At 38.2% G+C, this 24,056-nt stretch overlaps 1 protein-coding gene across 1 annotated transcript in view; it reads left to right on the top strand.

Annotated features, from left to right (window-relative positions):
- The first annotated feature begins 8,244 nt into the window (after positions 1 to 8,244).
- The window catches only part of CRISPLD1 (cysteine rich secretory protein LCCL domain containing 1), a 31,307-nt gene continuing 15,495 nt past the window's right edge, over positions 8,245 to 24,056 (top strand). Inside the window, exons 1-2 of the mRNA XM_025172773.2 lie at positions 8,245 to 8,592; positions 9,886 to 10,206. Of these exons, the coding sequence (XP_025028541.2) occupies positions 9,949 to 10,206 (258 nt within the window). The 5' untranslated portion in view covers positions 8,245 to 8,592; positions 9,886 to 9,948. The remainder of the gene's footprint in view (positions 8,593 to 9,885; positions 10,207 to 24,056) is intronic.

Below are 24,056 nucleotides of genomic sequence, written 5' to 3'. Positions count from 1 at the left end.
AACAGCATATACAGTGGCACAACCAAGTAGCTGGCATTGTGCACAGGAACATCAGCACAGTGTATGGGCTAGACCCTCTCAAGTCCAGATGGGAGATTCCACAGAAGGTCATGGAGAATAACAGGACTAAAATCCTGTGGGACTTCCAGATCCAGATGGACAGACAGGTACTAGCCAATCAACCAGACATTGTGGTAGTAGACAAAGACCAGAAGCAGCGGTAGTGATAGATGTAGCAGTCCCAAATGACAGCAACATCAGGAAGAAGGAGCATGAGAAGATGGAGAAGTAAAAGGGCCTGAAGGAGAAACTAAAGAGGATGTGGAAAGTAAAGGCCAAAGTGGTCCCAGTGGTGGTAGGAGCACTTGGGGCTGTGACTCCTAAGTTGGGGGAGTGGCTCCAACAGATCCCAGGAACAACATCAGAGCTCTCTGTCCAGAAGAGTGCAGTGCTAGGAACAGCTAAAATACTGCGCAGAACCCTCAAACTCCCAAGCCTCTGGTAGAGGACATGAGATTGAGGAAGACACATACCACCCATAGGGGTGAGAGGGGAATTATTTTATTCCTAGAGTTCTTGATAAGTGCATATCACACTTACTTTAAAACGTACGTAAAATGCTCCTGCTCCATTACCCCATTCTATATGATTCAGGGCAAATTCAGGAAACCTTTCTTAGTCATTTACTTGCAACCTGTTGATCAGAGGAATTGTTGGTGAATGACCAACTGGAGTGCACTCTGAAATGAAACAGGTTTAATCAAATATGTAATTAGTTCTAGTGGAATTACAAATGGACAATAGATATGTTCAGTTATGATGTTCTACTGAATTAATTAAGGAATGAAGAACAGCTTATTCCTAATTCTTCTAAATAGTGTGTGATACCTTTTCTCTTTCTCAGTCTAGAGATTTCCAGAGCATTGTTGATTTCTCAAGTATGGCTGATGAATTTTCTATGCATGTGCATAGTAATGTTGAGGTGTTCACATGGAATTTACTTGTTCCACAACGGAACCATGTCCATGTAAACTTATGTAACCATATTGGCATTTGAGGCATCACTAAAGAAGGAAAAGCTGCAATGCAGCTGAGAATGTGCAAGTCATTTCAGACATTAAAAAAAACCCAAAAACATTTATGTTGCTATGGCTTCTACCAGCACTGAGATGCCTAAATTCAGCTCCAGCAAAGTTTGTGGCATAATACCTCTACACTGAATACAATAACAGGACTTGCTAGTTTTCATCTTTTTACTCCTCCTCTGCTCTCACTTTCTGACCTTTACTTGCTTACCTATTAGATTCCCTTTTTGTGTGCCCTTTCTGCTTATTTCTCTTGAAATCTCCCCGGTCTTGTTCTAGTCTTCTGCCTATATAAACATTTTTCTGTTGTGAAAGTAGAACATACATAGTTATATTCTCTAGGCTTCAGGGAATTAATATGGAAGAGAAACTGATGACAAGGTATGTGCAACAAGCCTGGGTTACTTCTATTCCAAGAAATTAATAGAGTCTATTATGATAAGATAGTTCATTTCACTTAGTTCCCATATTTTCTTTCCTTAAGCTACCTGTTCACTTACTTAACTAAGTTTGTTCCCTGCACTTTTATCATGCTCCTGTCAAGTCTGCATTAAAAGAAATTGCTTTTCTAAATTAAAAAAGATTTATTCAATCTTTGGGATTAATGCTTTGAATGACATTTTAAAAGACCCTTTTCACATATTCGTGAGTACAAAAAGTTAGATCTTTTATCCAGGTTGCTAACAGGTCATTTTTAAAAGTATTACTAAGTGATTAGGTGGGTGATCTTTTTAGCATCTGTTAGAAAAAAAGTACATAGAGTTCTCTAATTTTACAGTATAAAGCTTCTGTGCAGAGATAGCATGTTAGGGTCTTTTTTATGTGTGTAATATTTAGTAATGAACTCAAAATGAACTCAGAAAGAGCCTTCTCTGCCATGGCCCCCGCCCTATGGGATACTCTTCCCCCAGAGGTGAGGCAGGTCCCAACTCTCTTGCCCTTCCGTCAAGACCTGGCTTTGCCAACTGGCATGGGGTGAAAAAAGGGGCAACCAACCCTGGGGGTGCTAGCATCTCGAAGATGCTCCCATATGTTAACATCTTACTGATCATCAACATCTTGGAAGATATTATTTGCATATGTGTCTGGTTTTATTCTATTTTTACTGTATTTTATATTGTTTTTATTGTATTTTAATTAATATTTTTGTTGTTTTATTGTGAACCGCCCAGAGTCACTTTTTCGTGAGATGGGCGGTATCTAAATTTGAAATATAAATAAATAAAATAAATAAAAATGAGCAACATGGAGAAACTAAGAGAACATTAGAAATTAACATTATTTTTAATGCAAATGTACAAATATAGCTGTGTAAGGAGAGCCAGTTCCAAAAATACCCAGACCTACCTTGTGACTAATTTCTGATTCCATAGAATAAGTTTTGAAAACCAGAACTTTACACTTCTTTTACCTAGCATGATAAAATGCCTAAAAGTATCTATAAATTTTTGTGGCTTTTAAAAATCTGAATTAGATACAATTAGCAGTAGTTACAACATTATGACAGGATGGTATATACCAAATTTGGTACATGGATTTTCAAGTTACACCGCTTTAAACTTTGTTAATGTGCCCATATTTTTTTCATCAGAATAAATGAAACTCACAGACTAATTAGATCATTAAGGAGTGATGAAACAAGCCAAATTAATGAAAATTTTACGGTACAAAATCTTTTGATTCTAGTAACTGCTTACTCAGACCACTTCCCCAGTAATACTGAAGCTCCCAATAATTCTTTGCTGGTGCAATTTAATGGTGCCCTGACACTGTCTTCCCAATGTTTGATCTCTCAAGTGACTCTGCCTAGTAAATACAGTGGGGTCAAAATAAAATGGGAAGTATACACAGTTTACAAGGCAAAACAAAACCAAAAGCAAAAACAGGAAGACTGACACATGCAACTGTAATTTCTCTCTCTCTCTCTCTGTAGGTGTGATGGAATACAGTAGGGAACCAGGTTCTCAGGAAGGGGAGAGCATGTTCCAGGAGGAAAGGTGGGGAGATAAGAGGCAGCACAGTCCAGAGCAGGAGCATGGGAAGAGGAAGACATTTAGGATAGCCACTCCCTAGAATCTTCCAGGGTATATCCATTAGGTTAGTGTAGTACAGATTTAATCTGGCAAGGTTCTGTCTATATGGTATAAAGAGTGGGAGGGTGTCCATAATTACCTATTGCCACAAAATTAAGGTGAAATTAACATAACTTTAATTTAATTTTAATTTCCTCATCTGCACTTGCAATGGACTTGTCTGTAATTTTGAATGCAAATTTGGTTTGTTGTATCTGAAGTCCGCTAAACAAGGGAACTTTAAATCAAAATTTAACTGTATGCATGTAGATTTCCACCCCCATGACTTTGCCACTTGTACAAGGCTCTGTCATGGGAATGACTGACTGTACGAGTTACTCTGAGAGAGGATGGATCTGTCAAACACTAAATCCAGTATTTTTGTTCCCTGTTGCATTTTGAGAGAGGAACACAGCAAGTTGGAAATGATATTCCCATCTTGATAGAATTAAAAACCATCTTGAATTGCCTCATTTTAAAACTTCAGGAACTTATAATTCAAATTATACAAAAATAAAATGTCCAAATGAAAAGTTAGAATGCTTGTGTGGTCTGGGACCTTTTTATTACCTTTTCTATGGTAACTACCTCAAAATATTCAATTCCTTGCCAGTCTTTTAAGAGGCCAAAAGAAGCTATTCCTTATTTTGCTGTTTTTTTTAAATAAAATCTCTGTGAATCATCTTACTATTGAAATTGTGTTTTTACGATACTCACAAAATCTATTTGGTGGATTTAGGGCATTACAATTGCTGAGACTTGAAATCACCCTCCCAAACCCAATCATGCTCCCACAAACTTGCCAGTCATGACAAAGTATCAGAAGCCAGTATGATCTGCTCCATATAGTCAATCTCCCCAGCACTGGGGAATATTTATTTGATGGAAAAATTCAGGATGGAGCTCAGGCACCATGGAAGGGTTTCTTGAACACAGATTGCCTAGATGTGAACTGTATGTCCCTTTGCCTCACTATAATAAATGCCTCTGAATTATGACAAACAATGCACACAGTTTGGAGTTAGCAGTAAGAAAACAGCAGTGATGTTAGAGTAGCCAAAATAGTTCAGAGGGTGATTGTAAAAAGTAAAATAGTATGACTGTAATATCTCACAAGCAGAACACAGAATTAATCAACATTATTTAAAAAGTCAGCAGAGATTCTGGCATTTCAAACAAAACAATCTAAGAAATATAACACTGGATTAAGCCATTCAGGTTTCTCCTCACATTGTAGCCAGACAGATAACCATGATATGCTCCAAAACATTGTATACATTCTTCAGCAATAGGTATATTGAGAGGAGTAATATGGGAAGTAATATACAGGTAGTCCTTGTTTAGAGACTGCCTCAGACAGCGATCATTCAAAGTTATGACGGTGATGAAAAAGTAACTTTGTGACCAATGCCTGCATTTACCATCTTTGCAACGTCTCTCTCAGTCATGCTTAGGCATTGGCCTGTGCTTGACCTGTTTTTTTTCTTCTCTCTCCTCACAGAACCCAGTCGATCCTTAAAAAGTGGTAACTGCAAGTTAACAAGTCAGCTCTGTGACATTAATAATTGATTTGAACACTCCTGGGGCTTGTAGCTGCTGCCTGAAATTAACAAGACCCTAATTAGTTTCATACTAAAAGCTTTTGTTTGCCTCCTAAGCAGCTGGCTGGCAGCAGCGGGTCCGCTGGGCAAACAGTCGATGCTAGTGCATTCCTTTCCATGTGTATTCCCCATTGTGTACCTGCTTACCGTCTTGTAATCTCTTCCACTCCAGTGAATGCAAATATAAACATTAATTTTCTTTCTAATTATCCCAGTACCAGGGTGAGCATTCCAAAGGGCAGGGAGTGATGAAAAAGGGCTAGAAGATTTACCCTTTTACCCAGCTTCCTCATGAGTTTGGGCTCACCTGGCTGTTTGGGGTCATATCCTTCTGATGCTATAAAGCAAAGGAAAGCTGAAGTAAAATTGTGAACACAGTCACAGTCACATGATTTTCACTTAGTGATTGCTTTGCTTAATGACCAAGTTGCCTGTCCCAATTGCGGTCGCTAAACAAGGATTACCTGAATAATCCACTGATAACTTTATCTTTCATTATATTTGAAAGAAGTTATTGAACTTTGAACAGTGGATACAAGATAGCCAAAGTTAAGCAGTTTTAAATTCTAATGATTTCTTAGCTTGTGCTATTAGGCAAGATTATAATACCCACAGATTTTTGCATAATCCATTAGAATTATAAAGTAGTTTCATATGATGATGATATTTTATTATTTATCTCTCAAGTTGATTTTTCAGTTCTAGGTCTGATGCATCTGACTACTACCTTCAGTCAAACTGTAAGATAAAAACCTTATTAGATCTTAGATTAAGGTTTATACAACAAAAAGAACATTTCAGATTTATGGAATCCCATTGCATTTGTACAAAAAAGGGATGCGTAAGTCATGTTGCTGGAGATGTAACCAAATAATGCTACATTAAGAGAGGTTTTTGGAATGTCCTAAAGTTGTTATGTTTTGAGAAGAAATAATTACATACTGTTGTCACTCTTTGGCTAGTATAATCATTTTGAATGTATGTGAGAGCTGGACCATAAAGAAGGCTGAGCGCCGAAGAATTGATGCCTTTGAACTGTGGTGCTGGAGAAGACTCTTAAGAGTCCCCTGGACTGCTAGGAGGTCAAACCAGTCAATCTGAAAGGAAATCAACCCTGACTGCTCATTGGAAGGATTGATAATGAAGCTCAAGCTCAGATACTTTGGTCACCTAATGCGAAGAGAGGAGTCTTTGGAAAAGACCCTGATGCTGGGAAAGATTGAAGGCAAAAGGAGAAGAGGACGGCAGAGGATGAGATGGTTAGATAGCATCACTGAAGCAATGAGCATGAAACTGAGCAAACTCAGGGAGGCAGTGAAGGACAGGAAGGCCTGGCGCAATATGGTTCATGGGGTCACGAAGAGTCGGACACGACTTAACGACTAAACAACAACAACAAAATCCATATGTCACAAACTGATGAAGCAGCAAATTGATCTGATTGATCTTCAGCAGAACAACACAAGTATAAATGATAGATATTCTTTCTATATACCTTCACACAGAAAATCCCACTAGAATTATGTGTGGAATATGATAACAAGTCTGATCCCTCCCAGTCATATAGCACATGAATGTAGATACTGTAAGTGGTTTGGTGATTCATAATTCTCTTTCATAGGTTAGACTACTTTTAGTATCTTTGACTACTATCACCATTAAAATAGTAATAAAAATAGAATAATAATAATAATAATAATAATAATAATAATAATAATAATAATACTGAAATAATTTTAATTGCATGGAAAATCTTACAAGTAGTGGCTGGGATATTCAATCCATTTCCAGAGACAGCAAAACAATTATTATACAGTAAATGATTCAAGCACTATTTAAATCCAAGCAATATAGAGTTAATACTTGTTCAGAAACAACCAATCTCAGATTCAGTTCCAGTTACTGCTCTGAGATAGCACTCTCCTGATAGAGCAGGTCCATGACTTGGAGTTCTCCTGGACTCGCAGCTCCTACTAGAACAGCAGGTAGAAGCTGTAGCCAGGGGATTCTTTGCCAGCTTAGGCAGTTGCAATTCTTCTTGGGCTGGAAAGACCTGGTGACAATGACTCATGCTCCTACCACCACATGTTTAGGCTACTGTAATATACTCTACGTGGATCTGCTTTTGCAAATGACTCAGAAACTACAGCTGGTACAGAACATAACAGCCAGACTGTTCGTTGGGAAAAGAAGCTATTGCAGCATTACACCTATACTCTGGTTACTTTACTGGTCACTAATAGCTTCCCAAGCCCAATTCAAAGTGTTGGTTTTAACCTATAAAAATTGACACAGCGTGAGTTATCTTGGGAACCATCTCATCTAGATAAATTCTTCCCATCCTATAAACTCAAGAGAGGAGATACTTAGGGTCCCATTCCCACAGAGGTGAAGGAACCTGGACCTCGTGGCAGACCTTCTTTATAGTGGTCCCAACACTTTGGAAACCATTTGCCTTCAGAGATGTACCTGGCCCTTCACTATAGGTCTTCCACAAGGCACTTAAAATTATACGCTGTTCAGGTGAGTTGTTGAATTTTTAGTAAAGATGTTGTTGTTTGAGTTTGCAATTTTAGCCTGTTGATCTGGGTTTGATAATGCTGATAATAGTGTTGTTTTTGTGTTCTGTGTTTCATGGGATTTAATTGTATTCTGTTATGTGAGGGGTAGTATATACATAAATGTAATGAATAATTTAGTAATGTGAATCACACTTATTAATCATTGTTTTCCACCATCATACAAAAGGATATTGCAGTTGGTACAGGGACAACCAATGTACGTAGGAAAATATAATATTGTCATTTACTAAAGTGAATGTCATATGCTAAACTAGACTTTTAACAAAGTACTGTTACTCTGTCATGGTGTCTAAATGGGACACAGGGCAAATCATTACATTTTTATCTGTAACATTCTACTGCAAAGCTAAATAATATAACTGAATCGGGTAGACGTATCTTGAAGATCATTAGGCGGCTTTGAGGCAGCTGCCATTTCAATCTAACCTATCTGAGTGGGTTGTTGTGAGCCTAAGATGAGAGAAATGTATGCTCTGTAAAGTTAGACTATACATATAATCAACAAAGGAGCAAGCAACACACTCCAGCAAGTGCAACCTGACTTGGCTGCATCTCTGTGCAATAACATTTCGGTGTCACCTGTTGAACCTCTGCTTGACACTCAGGCCCACAGCCATAACAGCTCCGGCAGAACCGTCCGTCAACTTTCCTTTCGAGAGGGCCATCAGCCACCCCAGGTTCTCCTTCTTCCCTACAACAGCCTGAATAATTTGCCCACTGACCTGTCCCTGAGAGAAGCTTGAGTGACATTGCCACCAGCCTCTCACCGAAGACCCTGGCGTGGAGGGGTGGGTGGGTGGCCGCGGCATCCCGCCAGCCACAAACCGTTCAAGCAGCCTGGGATACTGGGGAGGAGGGAAGAGCCCGGGCGCGTCACGGTGGGTGTGCGTTCCTCGGAGCTTGGGATAAAGGGCTGGCAGCGGGAAGCGGTCCGCTCCCCAGCAGCCGGCAACCCCTTGGAGGCGGGAGGCTCGTCCGTGCTGCCGAGAAGGAGGGAAGGCTGGGGGACACCACGTAGCAGGAGCGCGGGTAAACGGGGAAGTGCCCGTGCTGAGGAGGAGAACTGAACTGCCACTTGGGCACAAACCTGGGAGCGCACAAGTTGGCAGCAGGCGCCCACGCGCTCCTAGCCCGCCCCTTCCCGGCTAGTTTGCTGCAAACTTCGTTTGAAAGGTGCCGAGGAAGCAACGAAGCTCAGCGCCCTTCAAAGTTGTACAGCCCCACCGCGACCCGCTCTCAAAAGAGGCCCAAGGTAAGAGCCTTCCTTCCTTGCTGCAAAAGCGCGCGTGCGCACACGAACCAATGCCCCAATTCCCAGCGGTTTTCTTCTTCTCCCGGCTCTGCATCCCTGTGAAAGAAAGCAGTCCTTTGAACCGGAGGGCGAAACTGCCTGTGAATTTTTAGCTTCTCTCCCACCCGGTGGCCTCCCTGGAATTCGGCGTCGTTCCCAGAAAAAGGAAAGAAGAGCCATTGTCCCAGGCAATACCGGGCGCGTTGGCTCTTGCGAACGGGATAGAGAATAAAAGAGAATCGGGAGGCGTTGAGGGATATTGTTTCTATCAAAGTTGCTGAAAACTATTGATTTTTAAAAGTATATTGGATTGGAGGTGCGATTATGCAAGGCAAGGGAAAAGACATTCAGAGCTACATAAAACCTGCCCCTTTCATTTGACCCGGTTTGTATGATTGTGCCACTTTCCATTTATTAGGGAAATACTTGTGGGTTCCATTGATTTCTGGGAGAACGGTACCTTCCTGATTGCAGATACACAGAACAATTCAGAACATTTTTCTATTATGCTTTGGAAATAATTGTTTTGGGTTTTGGGTTTGGTTTTGGTTTTTTCTTGTTTGCTTGCTTGGTCAAGTATCCTAAATATGAATTGTGGCCAAAGGGTTTGAAAATGCCCAGGAATGTTGTTATGTATAAAATAGTAGTTTTAAAAGTAGAATGCTTTTGTTCAAACTTATATCAAGTTCAAATCAGTGTTAAATACTTCTGTGTCTCACTGAAACCAGCAGTTAGTTCATCACAAGCTTAAATCTCTTCTGAGTGAAAGATGAATAATGAATAATGTTTTGTAAATAAGTGTGTTTGGCTTGCAACCTAAAATGATTATTTTAAAAAAAAATTGACTCAGAAATCTGTTAGTTTTCTGCAGACCTTCTTAGGTACAGTATTTTCCTTTTCTATGTTTTAAACTCATAGTTCATTTTAAGTTAAATATTTTTAGAAGAATTCCTTTGTGAAACAGAAGAATTGTCAATTATATAGCTGTTTTCTTTTTAAGTACTTTCATAGGAAAACTAGTTTCTTTCAAATAGGGCCTCAGTTATGCATCTCAGTAATCCAACATACTGCTAGTGAATGAGGGTGAAGATATGTTGCCATTCATAATCAATATAAATATGGTCTCTTTCCTCCTTAGTTATGATGCTGAAACAGTTACGTTTTCAAGTATATTTTAAAAATTCAGATTGAATTTTGTTATTCAATAATTAATTCATTGCAGTCAAATAGTTTGACTCTCTTTTGCCATTTCAGCCAATAGACTGAAAGAAGCCTTTGGTTTGGAGTTAACCCAGAAGAGTTTTGACATCATTCATCATGAACAATATAGCAGAAGAATGGTTTAGAGTAACTGCTTTGTTATTCATAGCTCATGCAGTTTCTACTATGGTGCTTCCCAATGCAACATTATTTGAGGAAATGCTGGAAAAATACATGGATGAAGATGGTGAATGGTGGATCGCAAAACAAAGAGGAAAAAGGGCTATCGCTGATGATGATATGCAAAGTATCTTGGATATTCATAATAAATTACGGGGTCAGGTTTATCCACAAGCTTCCAATATGGAATACATGGTAAGGGTGTATTGTTGTTCGTCTTCAGAAATTATGTGTATGATTGGGAGGGAGTGGGCATGGAGAAGAACAGAATGATAGGTTTCTATCATGGAACAACATAGAAATATTACCTATTTGACATTTTATATGCTTTACAGTGTTTTCTATTTATTTTTCATTAAGTTATAATAACAAAGTAGCACTTCCTTTTCCTATCAGTTTCATGGTTTGCTCCAGAAATGTTGAGATGTTTTCTCAAATCCAGATTTTTAAAAATTATATGTTAAGCAATTTGTAATGAAGTGAAGTATGGTGAAATACTTGTATTCTACTAAGGCACATAGAAAGTTAAGTTCCTCATAAAAAAGGCAGAGTAAAAAACTAAGAGAACTTGGGTGTGAGGAGAAAGGCAGTTGATAATGCAAGAAGAAGAAAAGGAAAGAAAAGAAGACAATTAGTATATGTGGAAAATAGAAAGAAAGATACTGGTAGCTTTGTGACATAGTAAAAATTTTGAATTTAAGAGGCATAAAGAGTAAAGAGGATGAAGTATTGAATGAAATGAAAGCAAAGCAAAGTGTGTTTCTAAGAGAAAGGGCAAGGATGTAGTAGATTGAATAGGTCTTAAGTGGAATTGATGAATGCATTCAGGAAAGTGAAAGTGAAATATGCATGAGAGTTAAATTTATGTCAGGAAGTATGAATTGGTTGTCATCTAGATTATTGGTGCATATGAAAATAGGAATGCTTATGTTGGTGATAAGGTTGTGCACAATATTCCATGTATACACTTCTCTATGCACAGAATGGCTAGGTTTCCCCCAGCCCAAACACTGTTCTGTTCATGTCTTGACCCAGAAATCACCAAATCTTTGGTCTGGGAAGATCAGTGGTTGGCCTGGCAAGTAGATTGTGTGGAGCAGGAAGGGAGAGAGAAACAAAGTGCATCAACTTTGCTTTATAGACCCTGGAAGATCCATCTGGATTTATCTTTGCTGAAACTTTGAACAAACAGAATATTCCAGATTTCAGTATGGCTGAACTATGACCCTGCCTAGAGTAGTTTGGCTGAGTTTTTGAGCCATAATGTCTTTATTCAATATATGGAACAAAATACATTTTCTGTCTTGTGCATACCTCTAAGTTGGTGATAGTTGCATGTTACACTCTAGTGAACGGTAATAACAAAAGGATGAATTACAAGTTGTAGGGAAAAAATGACAACTTTCTAAATAAAAATATTTTGAAGGAAAAATAATTCTGTTAGGTGACATGAATGGATGGATCAGAATGAAATGAGAAAGTACAGAAAAAATGATTGGGCCAGAAATCTTAGAATGAATAAGGATGGTGACTGGTGAGTACATACTGAGAAAAATATTGTTTGGGTTTAATACAATATTTAACTTAAGGTATATATTGCAAAGATTTTAATATAAATCTAAAAGTGTGATTGATTTGATTGTTTGCAATGAAAGAGCAAGAGAATTAATGAAGAATATAAGGGTGATGAGATGTGGGACCAGGCCATTATTTGGTAAGAGTGATAGTGGGGAAAAAAAGATATATGTAAGAAAAAGGAAAGTGAAAGAAATAAGTGGTAGAATGACTGTAGGAAGAGAAAGTATGAGTCTTGTATGAAGTAGTTTTAGAAGATAGATTAATCCTCCAGCGTAATGAATGGAACATGCATATAAGGAAAAAGGAATATGGAAGCTGAATGCAAAGAATTATATTATCAAGTGCCACAGGCGTGAGTGGGGTTATGCTAACAAAGAAGCATGAAATGATTCTTCTTTGTGAATTTATGTGTAAGAGGTTGTGGGTGAGAAAAAATACACAAGATAATTGATTGCTGCAAAAATGACAATAAAAAACGAAATAGTATAATATGTATGGATAGAAAAATACAGCTGGAAAGAATGTTGTTAAAGGACAAGGAATAGTTAAGACTGGAGGAAGCAAAGAAAAGACAGTGTGATCTGGATGGATTAAACAATTGCTTTGGAACTTAGTGAAGAGGGCTAAACAAGGAACCTCCAGCAGTAAATGGAAGTAAAAATAAAAGTGTTAAAATAATTTGAGATAAAACTGAAGTAAGGAAAGGACTATTTCAAAGATATAGATGGAAAAGTTAGAGATAAATTGAAAAGTGGAAATGAAATGATGAAAAGAAAATCATAAATGCTGTGAGAATGTTGAGAAATGGAGAGGCTGCATGTGTTGATGGTATAACTGAAGAAATGTTGAAATATAGATGCATTTGGAGCTGCTATATGACTCAGTTAATAATGTGTGCGAAGACTGCATTTGTCTCTGATGATTGGAAGAATACCGTTATTGTCTGTGTATAGCAGTGACACTTAAAGTGTGGTTCGAAGATCACTGGGTAGTCTGTGAATGTCTACAGGACCATCCAGTGAAGTCTCCCACATTCTTGGGCCAGAGCCTGTTCACTGGCTCACCTGGTGAGTGGGCACTTGCTACCTTGCTTTCTTCCTCCAAATGAGTGCCAACACTCAGCCTGTTCACTAGAATTAATTTGTGACTGAAAACTGGGTCATTGGTGCATTTACGTTACAGTACAGATAGCTATGTGAGTACTAAAATTCAGAAATCAAACAGTGTATAGCTCAATAACAAGTTCAGTAGCAAGTTCAGTAACTGTGAGTGCGTATGTGCTGCTCACACAAACAGCTCAAGAATAAAAGAGTATCTAAAAATGGGGTTCATTGAGCTGAAGATCCATTCATCCTCAACAACTAAATACTCACATTTTTTGACCAGGAAGTTTGTAGTCAGAATTATTGTAATGGCATGGAATGTGTAATTCAAGTGGTAAATAGATATTTAATTTTGCTTTAAAATTTTAGGACAGAAATTAGTTTTAAAAAGCCTTTACAATGGCAAAGATTGGAAAGGCAACATAATAATCTTGTTTGCCACCTAATATGAACTTGCATGCTCTTAAAGGTGAAAAAAGGAGAAAATATTTTAGTGGATAGTCTCTTAATTTTCTGCATGTTTAGTTAGCCCACAATTGCATAAAGTGTAAGACATTCTTTATACCATGGATAAAGTAGCAAGCAAGAAAGTAAAAACTACAGAGATATTTTTATGAAATGTGCTTTGGAAGGAGTTTGGAAGAATTCTGATTGAAATGATATGTGAGGTGATAATGAGCATTATTTGGAAAGTGCAAGGCAGCTGTATACTCGGCTGGATGGTGCAAACCAGATTTTTCCTCTTAAGAGCTTACTGTGAAATATATAAATGTAAGAGACCTTATTGTATATATGTGATTTAGAGAAACTGTATTATAAAGTGAATAGGTTTTTATTTATTTATTAAATTTGTATGCCACCCATCTCCCCCAGAGGGTGACTCTGGGCGGCTCATAATTAAAGTAAAACCCAAAAACAGTTAAAAATATAAATATCCACATTAATTAGTTAAAAAGTCAAGCTATATAAAAAAATCGTATACATAAAAAAGACTACAAACATTCAAGATGACAGAGGGTGGGTTAGAATCAATTACCCTACAAGCCAATTCCAATGGTGCGAGCCCCCTCTGGCCCCCAGGCCATCTGGCATAGCCAAGATTTCACACTCTTCCTGAAGGCCATGAGAGTGGGAGCACACGGCACCTCGGGTGGTAAGTTGTTCCACAGAGTGGGGGACAAGAGAGAAAAGGCCCTCTTCCTAGACCCCACCAGTCGAAATTCCTTGACTGGTGGAGTCTGCAATATGCCCCTTCTGCCGGACCAGGTGGGGCAGGCTGATGTAACGGAGGCAAGACAGCTCCTCAGATAACCTAATAATGGAATGTTTTGTGCCATATAAAATTGAAGGTTGGTGGGGAATGTAATGTGGCATACGATGGAAATAAAGCATGCAAGAGAATTAGTCACATGCTTAGCCATGGTTCAACACTGAACAGGGAGAAAGACATGGATAAGTGATACCCTCTTGATTGTTTAGAGTATGTTAGCTGAGGACCTGACTTTTGTATGTAGAATAAGTTGTGTGGTTTGCTGAGGACACAACTTATTTGCACAGAATTTTAGACTATTTCATTCAGTGATCACGGATTTCAAAAGTGATGTATCAAAGACCAAGGTAGTTGTGTATGGCAGAAAAAAGCAGAATGAACACTTGCAAGTTATACATTTAAAATTAGAGCAAGCAAGTGAATGTGTGTACTTCAGCTGAATGTTTACTAAAGATAGAGAAATGGATGGAAACATTTTAAGCAGATGCTTGTAGAAAGGAACTGAGTCTTATGTCTTTGTTGTGGAGAATGAAAGTTTGTCAGAAGAAACAAAAATGATTGTGTATAAGTGTTCTTCTGCCCACTTTGTTAAATGGAAGTAAATGTTGGGTATGTGAGGAGAAAGATAAAAGTAGGTTGAATGTAGTGGGAGTAGGGTGCTTGAGACATACTTAAACCAAGAAGGTAGAAGTGTAAGAATGAAGAGATGATGAATGAATGTGGATAGTATACAAAAGTGAGTGACCAGTATAGAGAAGAACATTGAGATGGCTTGGTGCTATAGAGAGAATGAATGAGTATTGAATCACAAAACATATATAGGAAATAGAGTGAATATGTTGAAAGAAAGCAGAATGGATCATAAAATAAATAGGAACTGTGAATGGGTTGAGAAGAAGTGGCAGATCAGAAAGTCATGGTTGGATGGAGTTGATGAGATCCTCAAAAAAGATATAAGAGAAATTTAAAGAATGAACAGCAATCTACAAATCAGTGTAAAGTCATGTTGGAAACTAGGAAATTTTTGCAAGGATAGAAAGGAGAGTTATAGTGAATGGTGCTGCAGTAAACTAGAGTTAGATTTCCATCCATCCATCCATCCATCCATCCATCCATCCATCCATCCATCCATCCATTTATTTATTGCATACTACTTGTTACTCTTTTTTTGTGCTTTGCATAACATTGCTCAGTTTGAAAGGGAATACTCTTTGTATGTAAGTATACTGTATCAAGCTTTCTAGGTACTCTCATATGGCATACTACCATCTAACATGAAGTCCTCCAAAGTTAAATTAAAGCTTGATGCTTGTGGCCTCCTGGATGTAATTTGGGGGGGGGGGGTGTCATCTGTGACCAGAGAGGCAAGGAAATGGTTTCTTTCATTATACTTGTGCAGAGAAAGTATATGGTTTGCCAGAATGGAACATGGATTGATTTTATCCAGCTAAGCATTTACTCCAGGGGCTTCAGCCTTTTGTACTCTGAAGGGCTACATCAGATGCTAATTCAGTTCTTCAGGATCTGCACCTATCAGGAACACAGTAAGTATGCACATGAACATTCATATATGTGCACATACCTCTGTACCATATATAGCTGAACTATTCTGCCCTACACAATGTTGGTTTATTCTCTGGGCAGAAAAGAGTATCCATGCAGAGGAAATGCAGGTGGAATTAAGGAGAAATGGGTGTAGTTGAAGTTGTAGTTCTTAGTTGTTGAAGAAAAAGAGTCTTACTGACAGGACCATATTGCAGATGCGATAGAGATATTGCTTATTGCTAGTGTTGAAAATAAGCTATAGCTATCAGTCCAATTGATTTCTGTTCAGAGGCAGAGGTGGCACATCCTTGACTCAGAGAAAAAGTCTTGGGCCAGCCTGCTTCCTTCTTAGAATGGGTATACACAAATGTACATATGCACATATATATTGAAAAGTCAGAATGTAAGAATTAGCAAATTTTATCATAACACATTTTATGATAAAATGGCTTCATGTTATCTTTCAGTTTCACTTCTGCCTTTCAATAAATGAGATGGAGACTGGAGTCAAGAATAAATTAATAGGACATTACCTACATTAATTAACAGGAAGAAGCAAACTAAACTGAAAAAAACACCAATGATTTTTTTTCTAGTGATCATTTCAGCTACTAATACTGGTTTACTTTCAGGGCTGTCAGTGATTGTGTGTGAGTCAAAACAGCAGCTGTAACCACATGATTGAAGCTCTTTCCCTTTCTTGTGTGTGTCATGGATGTGCCTGCTTGCTTTGTGTTCTCTTCTACATGTCAAAAATGGTACAAGTCATATTGAACACTACTATTCCAAAACATAACTGGTTGCACAGAGAACACCAGTTGACATGCAAAAATGTGTTTTGTCTCTGTTTTGCTTCTTTATTTGTGACTCCATCATTGAGGAACCTGAAATCTGGAAATACCCTGTTTTCAAACAAGTATTTTTTCATCTGCCATAAATTATTTGCATGTAAGTTAGTAAATTTGCTACTAAGCAGCCTTTTAAAAAATATAATTATTTACAAGGATGTTCAGATCAGGTAGGGTCCTGCTCATAGTCTACTCTGAGACCATCTAGCTTAGCAGCCACAGCTTCCCCTTTTCAAATCTTGATAGAATCTTTTCAACCTGGGGCAGAAGAAAGGGGCAGTGCCCTAGCTCCTGCCATTACTTCCTTTCCTAATAAGGAGAACACAATAGGACCGTAGTGTTATGTGCCCAGCAGGAAAGTAATGCTATTTTCCATTGACTCACTGCTGATAAAGGGCCACTGCTGTGTTGGTAGCAGAAATGATCAGAATTCAGGCAGGCAATATTATAACTGCCTTTATTGGTTCAGTCTCACAAAAGACCAATTTACTTTCCTCAATTACATATCAGTGGGGAGAGGGGAAGGAATTATGTGGCTAAAGAGACTTGCAGTGGAATATCTTTAACCTTTAATGCTCCCTGGTATACATGGAAACTTTCTCCCTTAATGAACATACTTCTCTATCCTTCATGGAGACACTTTTTTATGAGGTGGTTTTTTTCTGAAAATTTGAGAGTGCTAAAAGGTGACCCTTCTTCAGTAACCATAGCATGTAAGAAAGCATCGTTGCTGAAACTTAACTGGTTCTGCCAGTTCCACAGGACAGAAGGAAATGCTTCTGATGATTGGTACAACTTCTTGAAAACACCAGTTTTCTAATTGATCAGCATGCCTATGCAACAATAAACCTGTGCCCTGGAACCTTTATGCTATACAATATGCCAGTGAAACAGACCCACCTTGTCATAAAACATCTTTTCTAGCAAAATCCTGTTCTTGTGATTCAAATGAATGAAGAATAAGTGTTGCTAAGATAGCTTCTAGCACATTCTTATTTGTCCCAGTTACGCTGGATGAATGCAATCAAAACATTGTATCTCATTCATAAATGAATGAATGAATGAATGAATGAATGAATAAATAAATAAATAAATAAATAAATAAATAATCTGAAGCACTGACTTACAATATTTTGAGCAGCAAGGAATCTAACAAGTGAGGTGGCCAGTCTCTTTAGGGCACACTTCATTGTTTGCAACAACCTTCAATCTGGCTATTTCTTCAAGAATCACAAGAAACAGTAATGACATCCAGAATGTTCTTAAATACACTTAAAGTAAATGAAAACTCTTTATCAGAAAAAATAATGCTGGGCAATCCAGAGTTGCTAATATATAGTACAGTGCCATAATTTGTAACTGGATATTTGCTAGGTTGCTAAGATTATTTTAATCCATTTGGTATAGGAATTTACCACAATCAGTTTACCTATAAATAGTTCCTGCAAAATCAGTATGAAGTATTAACTATAGCATTTTGGTAGCTTCCCAAGGGAAACAAAAAGAGATTGGTGGGTTATGCTAAACAGCATGGCAAATTCTGTGTAGAACATCCTTGAAATGGCAAATAATGATGATACAAAATTCTATAACCTGAACAGAAGCTGGACTGCCAGGACTTGTCTGTTCAACTTGACAAGACTGGTCAAGATCTGGCTTGATGTGTTGCTTCATCTTACACAGGTGCAATCCACCTTGATGCAGTGAAGCACATCAGAGATGTGTGTTGCTACCAGTACCTACCAGTGCTGTTCATATACTTTGCTTTAGTATGATGAGCCTTTGCACATGCATTACACACAAATACTGTAGAAGTTTCTGTTCAGCAATGCAGCTGCTTTGTTTTTTAGAAGCAGGCAACCTATTTGCAATGTTTTCTTCAAAGAACTATTTGGTCAAACCTTTGACAAAAGCAAAACACTGCACAACTCTTATTATATGAAGTAAGATTTCTCTCTTGCTATGCATAAATAATTAGAATGAATTCCTTCTTAAGAAATTAAAAAACAATCATGGATAAGAAACATTATAATAGCATCCACAGAATACAAAACTTTTGTATTCTGTGGATGCATTACTGAGAAGGATCTGCCTGCTGTCAATAAGCCACATTTACGTTGACAATCCCTCCTTTAATTTCTATCAGAAAATAGTGCAGATTCACTGGCCAATGACCTCTCCCAGCAGGATCCTACCTTTGTTATGGGTGGCATTAGGCAGGCATTAACATCACTATCTTTGTTGTTTCTTTCCCACAAGAAGGCAATGTCTTGCTTTGGATTGCCCTTATCCTAACAAAAGGGCAACCTTTAAAAAGAAAAAAAAGGAGCGCATGCTGGCAGCTGCTTTTTTGGGGGGTGGGGGGAATAATGTCTTATGTGCTCATTTTGAGAAAATACGTAGTTGCTACAAAATAACAGCAGTGTGTAGTGGGTCCACCATTTGTTCTCCAAAATGACATGGTAATTGAGAAAGGTAAGTAGGTGTCACTTGTCAGCAGTGAATTCATTTATCCCTGCTGCCCATCCAAATTATAAGAGCAGTAGGCTATTATAATGTTTCCTATCCATGATTTTTTAAAAATTTCTTAAGAAGGGATTAATTCTAATTATTTATGCATAGCAAGAGAGAAAGATAAAAGGTGAGATGTTGGACAGGACTCAGGTCAAGAAACTACAGTCAAGAACATTCTAGTGAAATTGACTAGCGAGAGGGTAATCGGGATCGATTTTTGCCCACATATATTTTAGTCTCTCTTCAATAGCATCTTGCTAGTCATATTTTTATTGTTTGAAAGACCTGCTGACATCTGCATCTCAGAAGAATTGAAATAAAAAAGAGAAGGAGGGAAAAGTCAAAAGTAAGGCATGCAGTTTTTTAAACAAATAAACCCTTATAAGAGGCAGCTGACAAGAGGCAAAAGAAACCCAAAGAAGGAAGGGTCAGGCAACTGAGGCAAAAGAAATTAAGATCAACCCAGAGTTGCTTGGGATCACTTGTGGAGCCATCAGAAATAAGAGGGAAGCAGAGAAAGGATCCTAGTCTTATTGGAATGTGAGAATACTAGGAAATTCCAGGGCTGTAGGCTAGAGCTGGACTGCAAAGTGACTTTACATAAAGAAAAAGTGCTTTGTAGACTACTGGTGTCTAAGAAAAAGGCTTGGCGTTCTTCTTTCCTGCTCAGCTTCAAAGCTTGGTGGAAGTGAATGAGATTCCATGCTTAAGTCTAGAGGCTATTGACACAATATCAAAGGGCTGAGCTATGTCAATTTCTCTTATTCATATCTTGAACTGTTCATCAGTGGAGTCTACATTGGATAGGTGGCCAAGAAAGCAAACGGGCAAATCTTTGCTGTGATATCTAAGGATGCAGAGACAGGAGCAGTTAGAGAATATAAATACAACTGAGAAAAGTGTCAAAGCAAAAAGAGGGCTGTGGACACAAAGAATTCACAAACATAATCATAATAGTTCCACAAGATAGAGATAATCTTTTCATTTTATTTTATTTTGCAGTTGTTAAATTAATTATAGTAATAAAAAGGAGAGCCGTGAACTTTAATCTATACAGTAACATCTTTAGTCGAGATTAATCGGGTGACCTAAGTGATGCTGTGGCTACCCTCTCGCGGTGCCTGGAGGCTGTAGGGGCCTGGATGGAGGATAACAGGCTTCAACTGAACCCTGGTAAGACAGAGTGGCTGTATAGGGAGCCTCAGGGTCTAGGAGTTTATCATCTTTGGTTCTTGATGGGGTTGCACTACCCCAGACAGACATGGGCATAATCTGGGGGTCCTCCCGGACTCACGACTCCTGTTCGAAGAGCAGGTGGCAATTGTTGGGCCTTTGCGCAACTTCATGTTGTGCATCAGTTACACCCCTTCCTCGATTGGAAGGCCCTCCGCATGGTCACTCATGCCGTGGTCACCTCCCGGTTGCATTACTGCAATGTGCTCTACATGGGGCTACCCTTAAAGAGTATCCGGAAGCTACAGCTGGCACAGAATGCAGTGGTGTGGACAGTTCTGAATGCCCCTGGGGGGATCCATATAACACTACTGTTACGCAAGCTTCATCAGTTGCCAGTTTGCTTCTGGGTCCAATTCAAGGTGTTGGTTATCACCTTTAAAGCCCTTCATGGTCCAGGACCAGGTTATCTGAGGGGCCCCTGTTATATTAGCCTGCCCCACTTAGTCCGGCAGAACGGGCATGTTGCAGACTCCACCAGTCAAGGAATTTTGACTGGTGGGATCTAGGAAGTAGACCTTTTCTGCTATGGTTCCCGCTCTGTGGAACAACCTACCACCCGAGGTGCGGTGTGCCTCCACTCTCATAGCCTTCAGGAAGAGCATGAAATCTTGGCTATGCCAGATGGCCTGGGGCCGGATGGGAAATAGCACCATTGGAATTGGCTTGTGGGGTAATTGATTTTACACCCCCATCATCTTGAATGTTTTCACTTTTTTATGTATAGGGTTTGTTTTTGTAGTTTGACTTTTTAATTAATTTATTAATTTTAATTAATGGGGGTATTTTTTAACTGTTTGTGGGTTTTACTTTCATTGTGAGCCGTCCAGAGTCACCCTGTGGGGGAGATGGGTGGCATACAAATTTAATAACTAACTAACTAACTAACAGTGGCAAATGTTTATGGGAAATCCTTACAGGGTTTTTTCCTCTCTTAATTGAAAACATTACAAAGATGGAATTGGTTGCTGTCATTGGAGCTCCAATGTTTTTCATAGCCTTTTTTTTTTTTGGTGCCTTCAAGTCAGTGTTTGACTCCTGTCGACTGCATTGACTAGTCCCTGCAGTTTTCTTGGCAAGGTTTTTCAGAAGTAGTTTGCCATGGACTCCTTCCTAGGGCTGAGAGAAAGTGACTGGCCAAGGTCACCCAGCTGGCTTCGTGCCTGAAGCAGGACTAGAACACAATCTCCCGGTTTCTGGCCTGCTGCCTTATACCAAACTAGCTCTCACTTCTCCTATTACAAACTTATTACTTGTTCTTATTCGCAAATATATTCATTATTCTGTGATACGTGTAATTCATGTAAGTGCCATAATCCAGTTTTTTCTGGTACAGATTTGGATATATTATATAGCTATTACTGTAAAGCAGAGAATTTTCAGAGTGTGCTTAATTTAGGGGGAAAAAACTTGTACTTTCTTTCTAAGAAAAGCAATATTTTTTAAAAAACTGTTTTCCAAATAGCTGAAGTTCCTAGGTACTGTATATTTAATGATTGATAAACAATTTAATGTTTTTCTAAAGGTTTTTAAAACATCCCTATTATTGGCACTTAATTTGCAGTTGTTGTTTTTTTATCCGCACTCAATCGTTACTGATTCTGTGGCGACTGCCTGGACAAGTCCCTGCAGTTTTCAAGGCAAGGTGTTTCGGGAGTGGTTTGCCAGTGCCCCTTCCTAGAGCAGAGCCCAGCTGGCAAGCGCAGGAGGCGGGGTTTCCGTTGCTTTGCACCTTTTTCCTTTGGGTGTGCGCGGCTTCCACGTTACCAGCAACTGCTCCCGTCTCCTTTGCAAGGCGCCGCCAGCATTTTTCCTCCCACCGGGGTGAGAGTACCCATTTATCTACTCACGTAAGTTTTCGAGCTGCTGGGTTGACAGGAGCTGGGGAGAAAGCAGGATCTCACTCTGCTGCGCGGAGCTGGGCTCGAACCGCTGAAGTGTCGACCATTTCTGGCCGGCAACTTTCAGCGTCATTAAGCCACTGTGCCACCACGTCCCCATAATAATTTGCAGTACTAAACAGAAATATGAGTTCTCTTTTTTGATTAGGAAACTTTACATCCCCATATCAATATAAATATATCCATTAGTAGCTTCTTACATCTTCTTAGGTGGTATGCATCCAATTTAAGACTATGGTTTCAAATACAGGTAATTATATTCCTCAAGCCTGTTTCTGTATAATTAAAATTAGTACTGTGGTATTTCCTGAGTAGTGTTTTTAGTCTTCTTTATTATTTTAATAAACAATAAAGAATATAGTGGATGTTATTAAAAAGTAAATAACAGCCATACTGTACTGTACTGTGATATTTACTTTACTAGTCTGTTTCTTATATATAGAATGAATACAGCATTGAGGCCTTATATCATGCCACAGTAAATGTTTACTTCTGTTGGTGCCAACTGTATGCATTACTGTCCTAAATCTGAATCTTTGCTTTTTTTATTATAGTTTACACATTTTACATCTACCTCTGAAAGTGTTCTGTTTCTCCTCTGTATTCCAAAGAATTCTTTGTCAGAAATACCTTGAATGTAGATTAAAAGTTGCCATACTAACATTTTACAAAACAATTCTGTATGGAGATCAGTGTCTTATTACTGTTATATAAATAACTTTATTTGCCAATTATGGTATATACAATATATATGTGTTTATTCACAGGAACATCCATAATAAGCTGAGAATTCATCAAAATGACAAAATGTGTGTCATGATATCATTGTGTGAGCTTCACCCTTTACATATTTATGTGAGACAAGTATGAAAGGGATCATGGTATCATAACACACATTTTCATTTGCTTTCCCTTGACCTCCCCCACAGATGCTCCCCACAGATTCTCTATTTTGTAACAGTTCTTATGTAGGTTTCTTAGATATGTCCCACTTAAGAGTGAAAATTGTGATCTTTGACAAACTGAACATAACTTGGTATTTTAGGATCTTGGGCTATAGTACTAACTTCTAATAATTAGAATGTAGCAGATAGTAGGCATTTCTATACGGGTAAGAGAGAACCTATCTGAATAAGGATTGCTCTCTTTGCATCACATTTTGTTTTAACTGAATAAGGTGGATACTGAGTTTTGTTATGTGTTTTATTCATTGACTAGATTGATACAAGTTAAGTTGCCCCAATGCTGCTTAGTCTGAATCTGTTTTTGGAAGCCTTCCAAATTTTCCATTTATTTATTAGCACTAAAATATATATTTCAATTAGTCATTGGTCATGGATCAGTACTCAGATATCTTTGTGTGTATGTGTGTGTTTACATCAGGTTCACTCCTGTTGCATTTGCCAAGAAGTTAAGGAATATATACCTTCTTTGTATTTTTAAGCATACAAAGACAATATTGTAATTTCAACATTATAAATAACTGCACATTGTTCTGTTACTTCTACATATATTTTATGTGTATGCATGTTCTATATATATCAGAACATTCTTGATTGTTCTGTCCAATTTCAACAGTTCCTAAGGGTGTATATTTTCATCTGTCATGTATGGTATCAAAAACAATTCTTTTTTTTTTGCAGGGATTTAGACAGCTGACTGTATAATTCTCTCCAGAAAATTGTTTCCTGCTAAAAATCCATTTGGTCATAAACATTGTCTTCTTGGTTAAAAATACTATTGATACAATGACTAGATTTTAAATCTGCAGTTCTATGCACAATTAGCTTGAGAGTATAAGTCCCACTGAACTTAATGATCTAGCAGTTAGTTGTGTTTTTCTGAATAACTGTCCAAACAAATTGAATGGAAATAGGGATAGAAAGGTAGTGAGAAGCATCCTTTGATTATCCCAGAGGAGATTTTTTTCCAGGAATTTTTAGAAGAAAAATGCTTTGAAGAATCATTTTAATCAGGAGAATTAAAATATTTGAAAAATGAATAATACAGAGAAATACACATTAGAATATGCCACAATTATATAAATTTTCTT

The sequence above is a fragment of the Python bivittatus genome, unplaced genomic scaffold (genome assembly GCF_059951505.1).
Source record: "Python bivittatus isolate LINGU-HERP-01145 unplaced genomic scaffold, Pbiv_v1 ctg000590_np1212, whole genome shotgun sequence".
NCBI classification, from domain to species: Eukaryota; Metazoa; Chordata; class Lepidosauria; order Squamata; family Pythonidae; genus Python; species Python bivittatus.
Note: the sequence above shows the minus strand (reverse complement) of the source record. Positions and strands in the feature narration are given on the sequence as shown.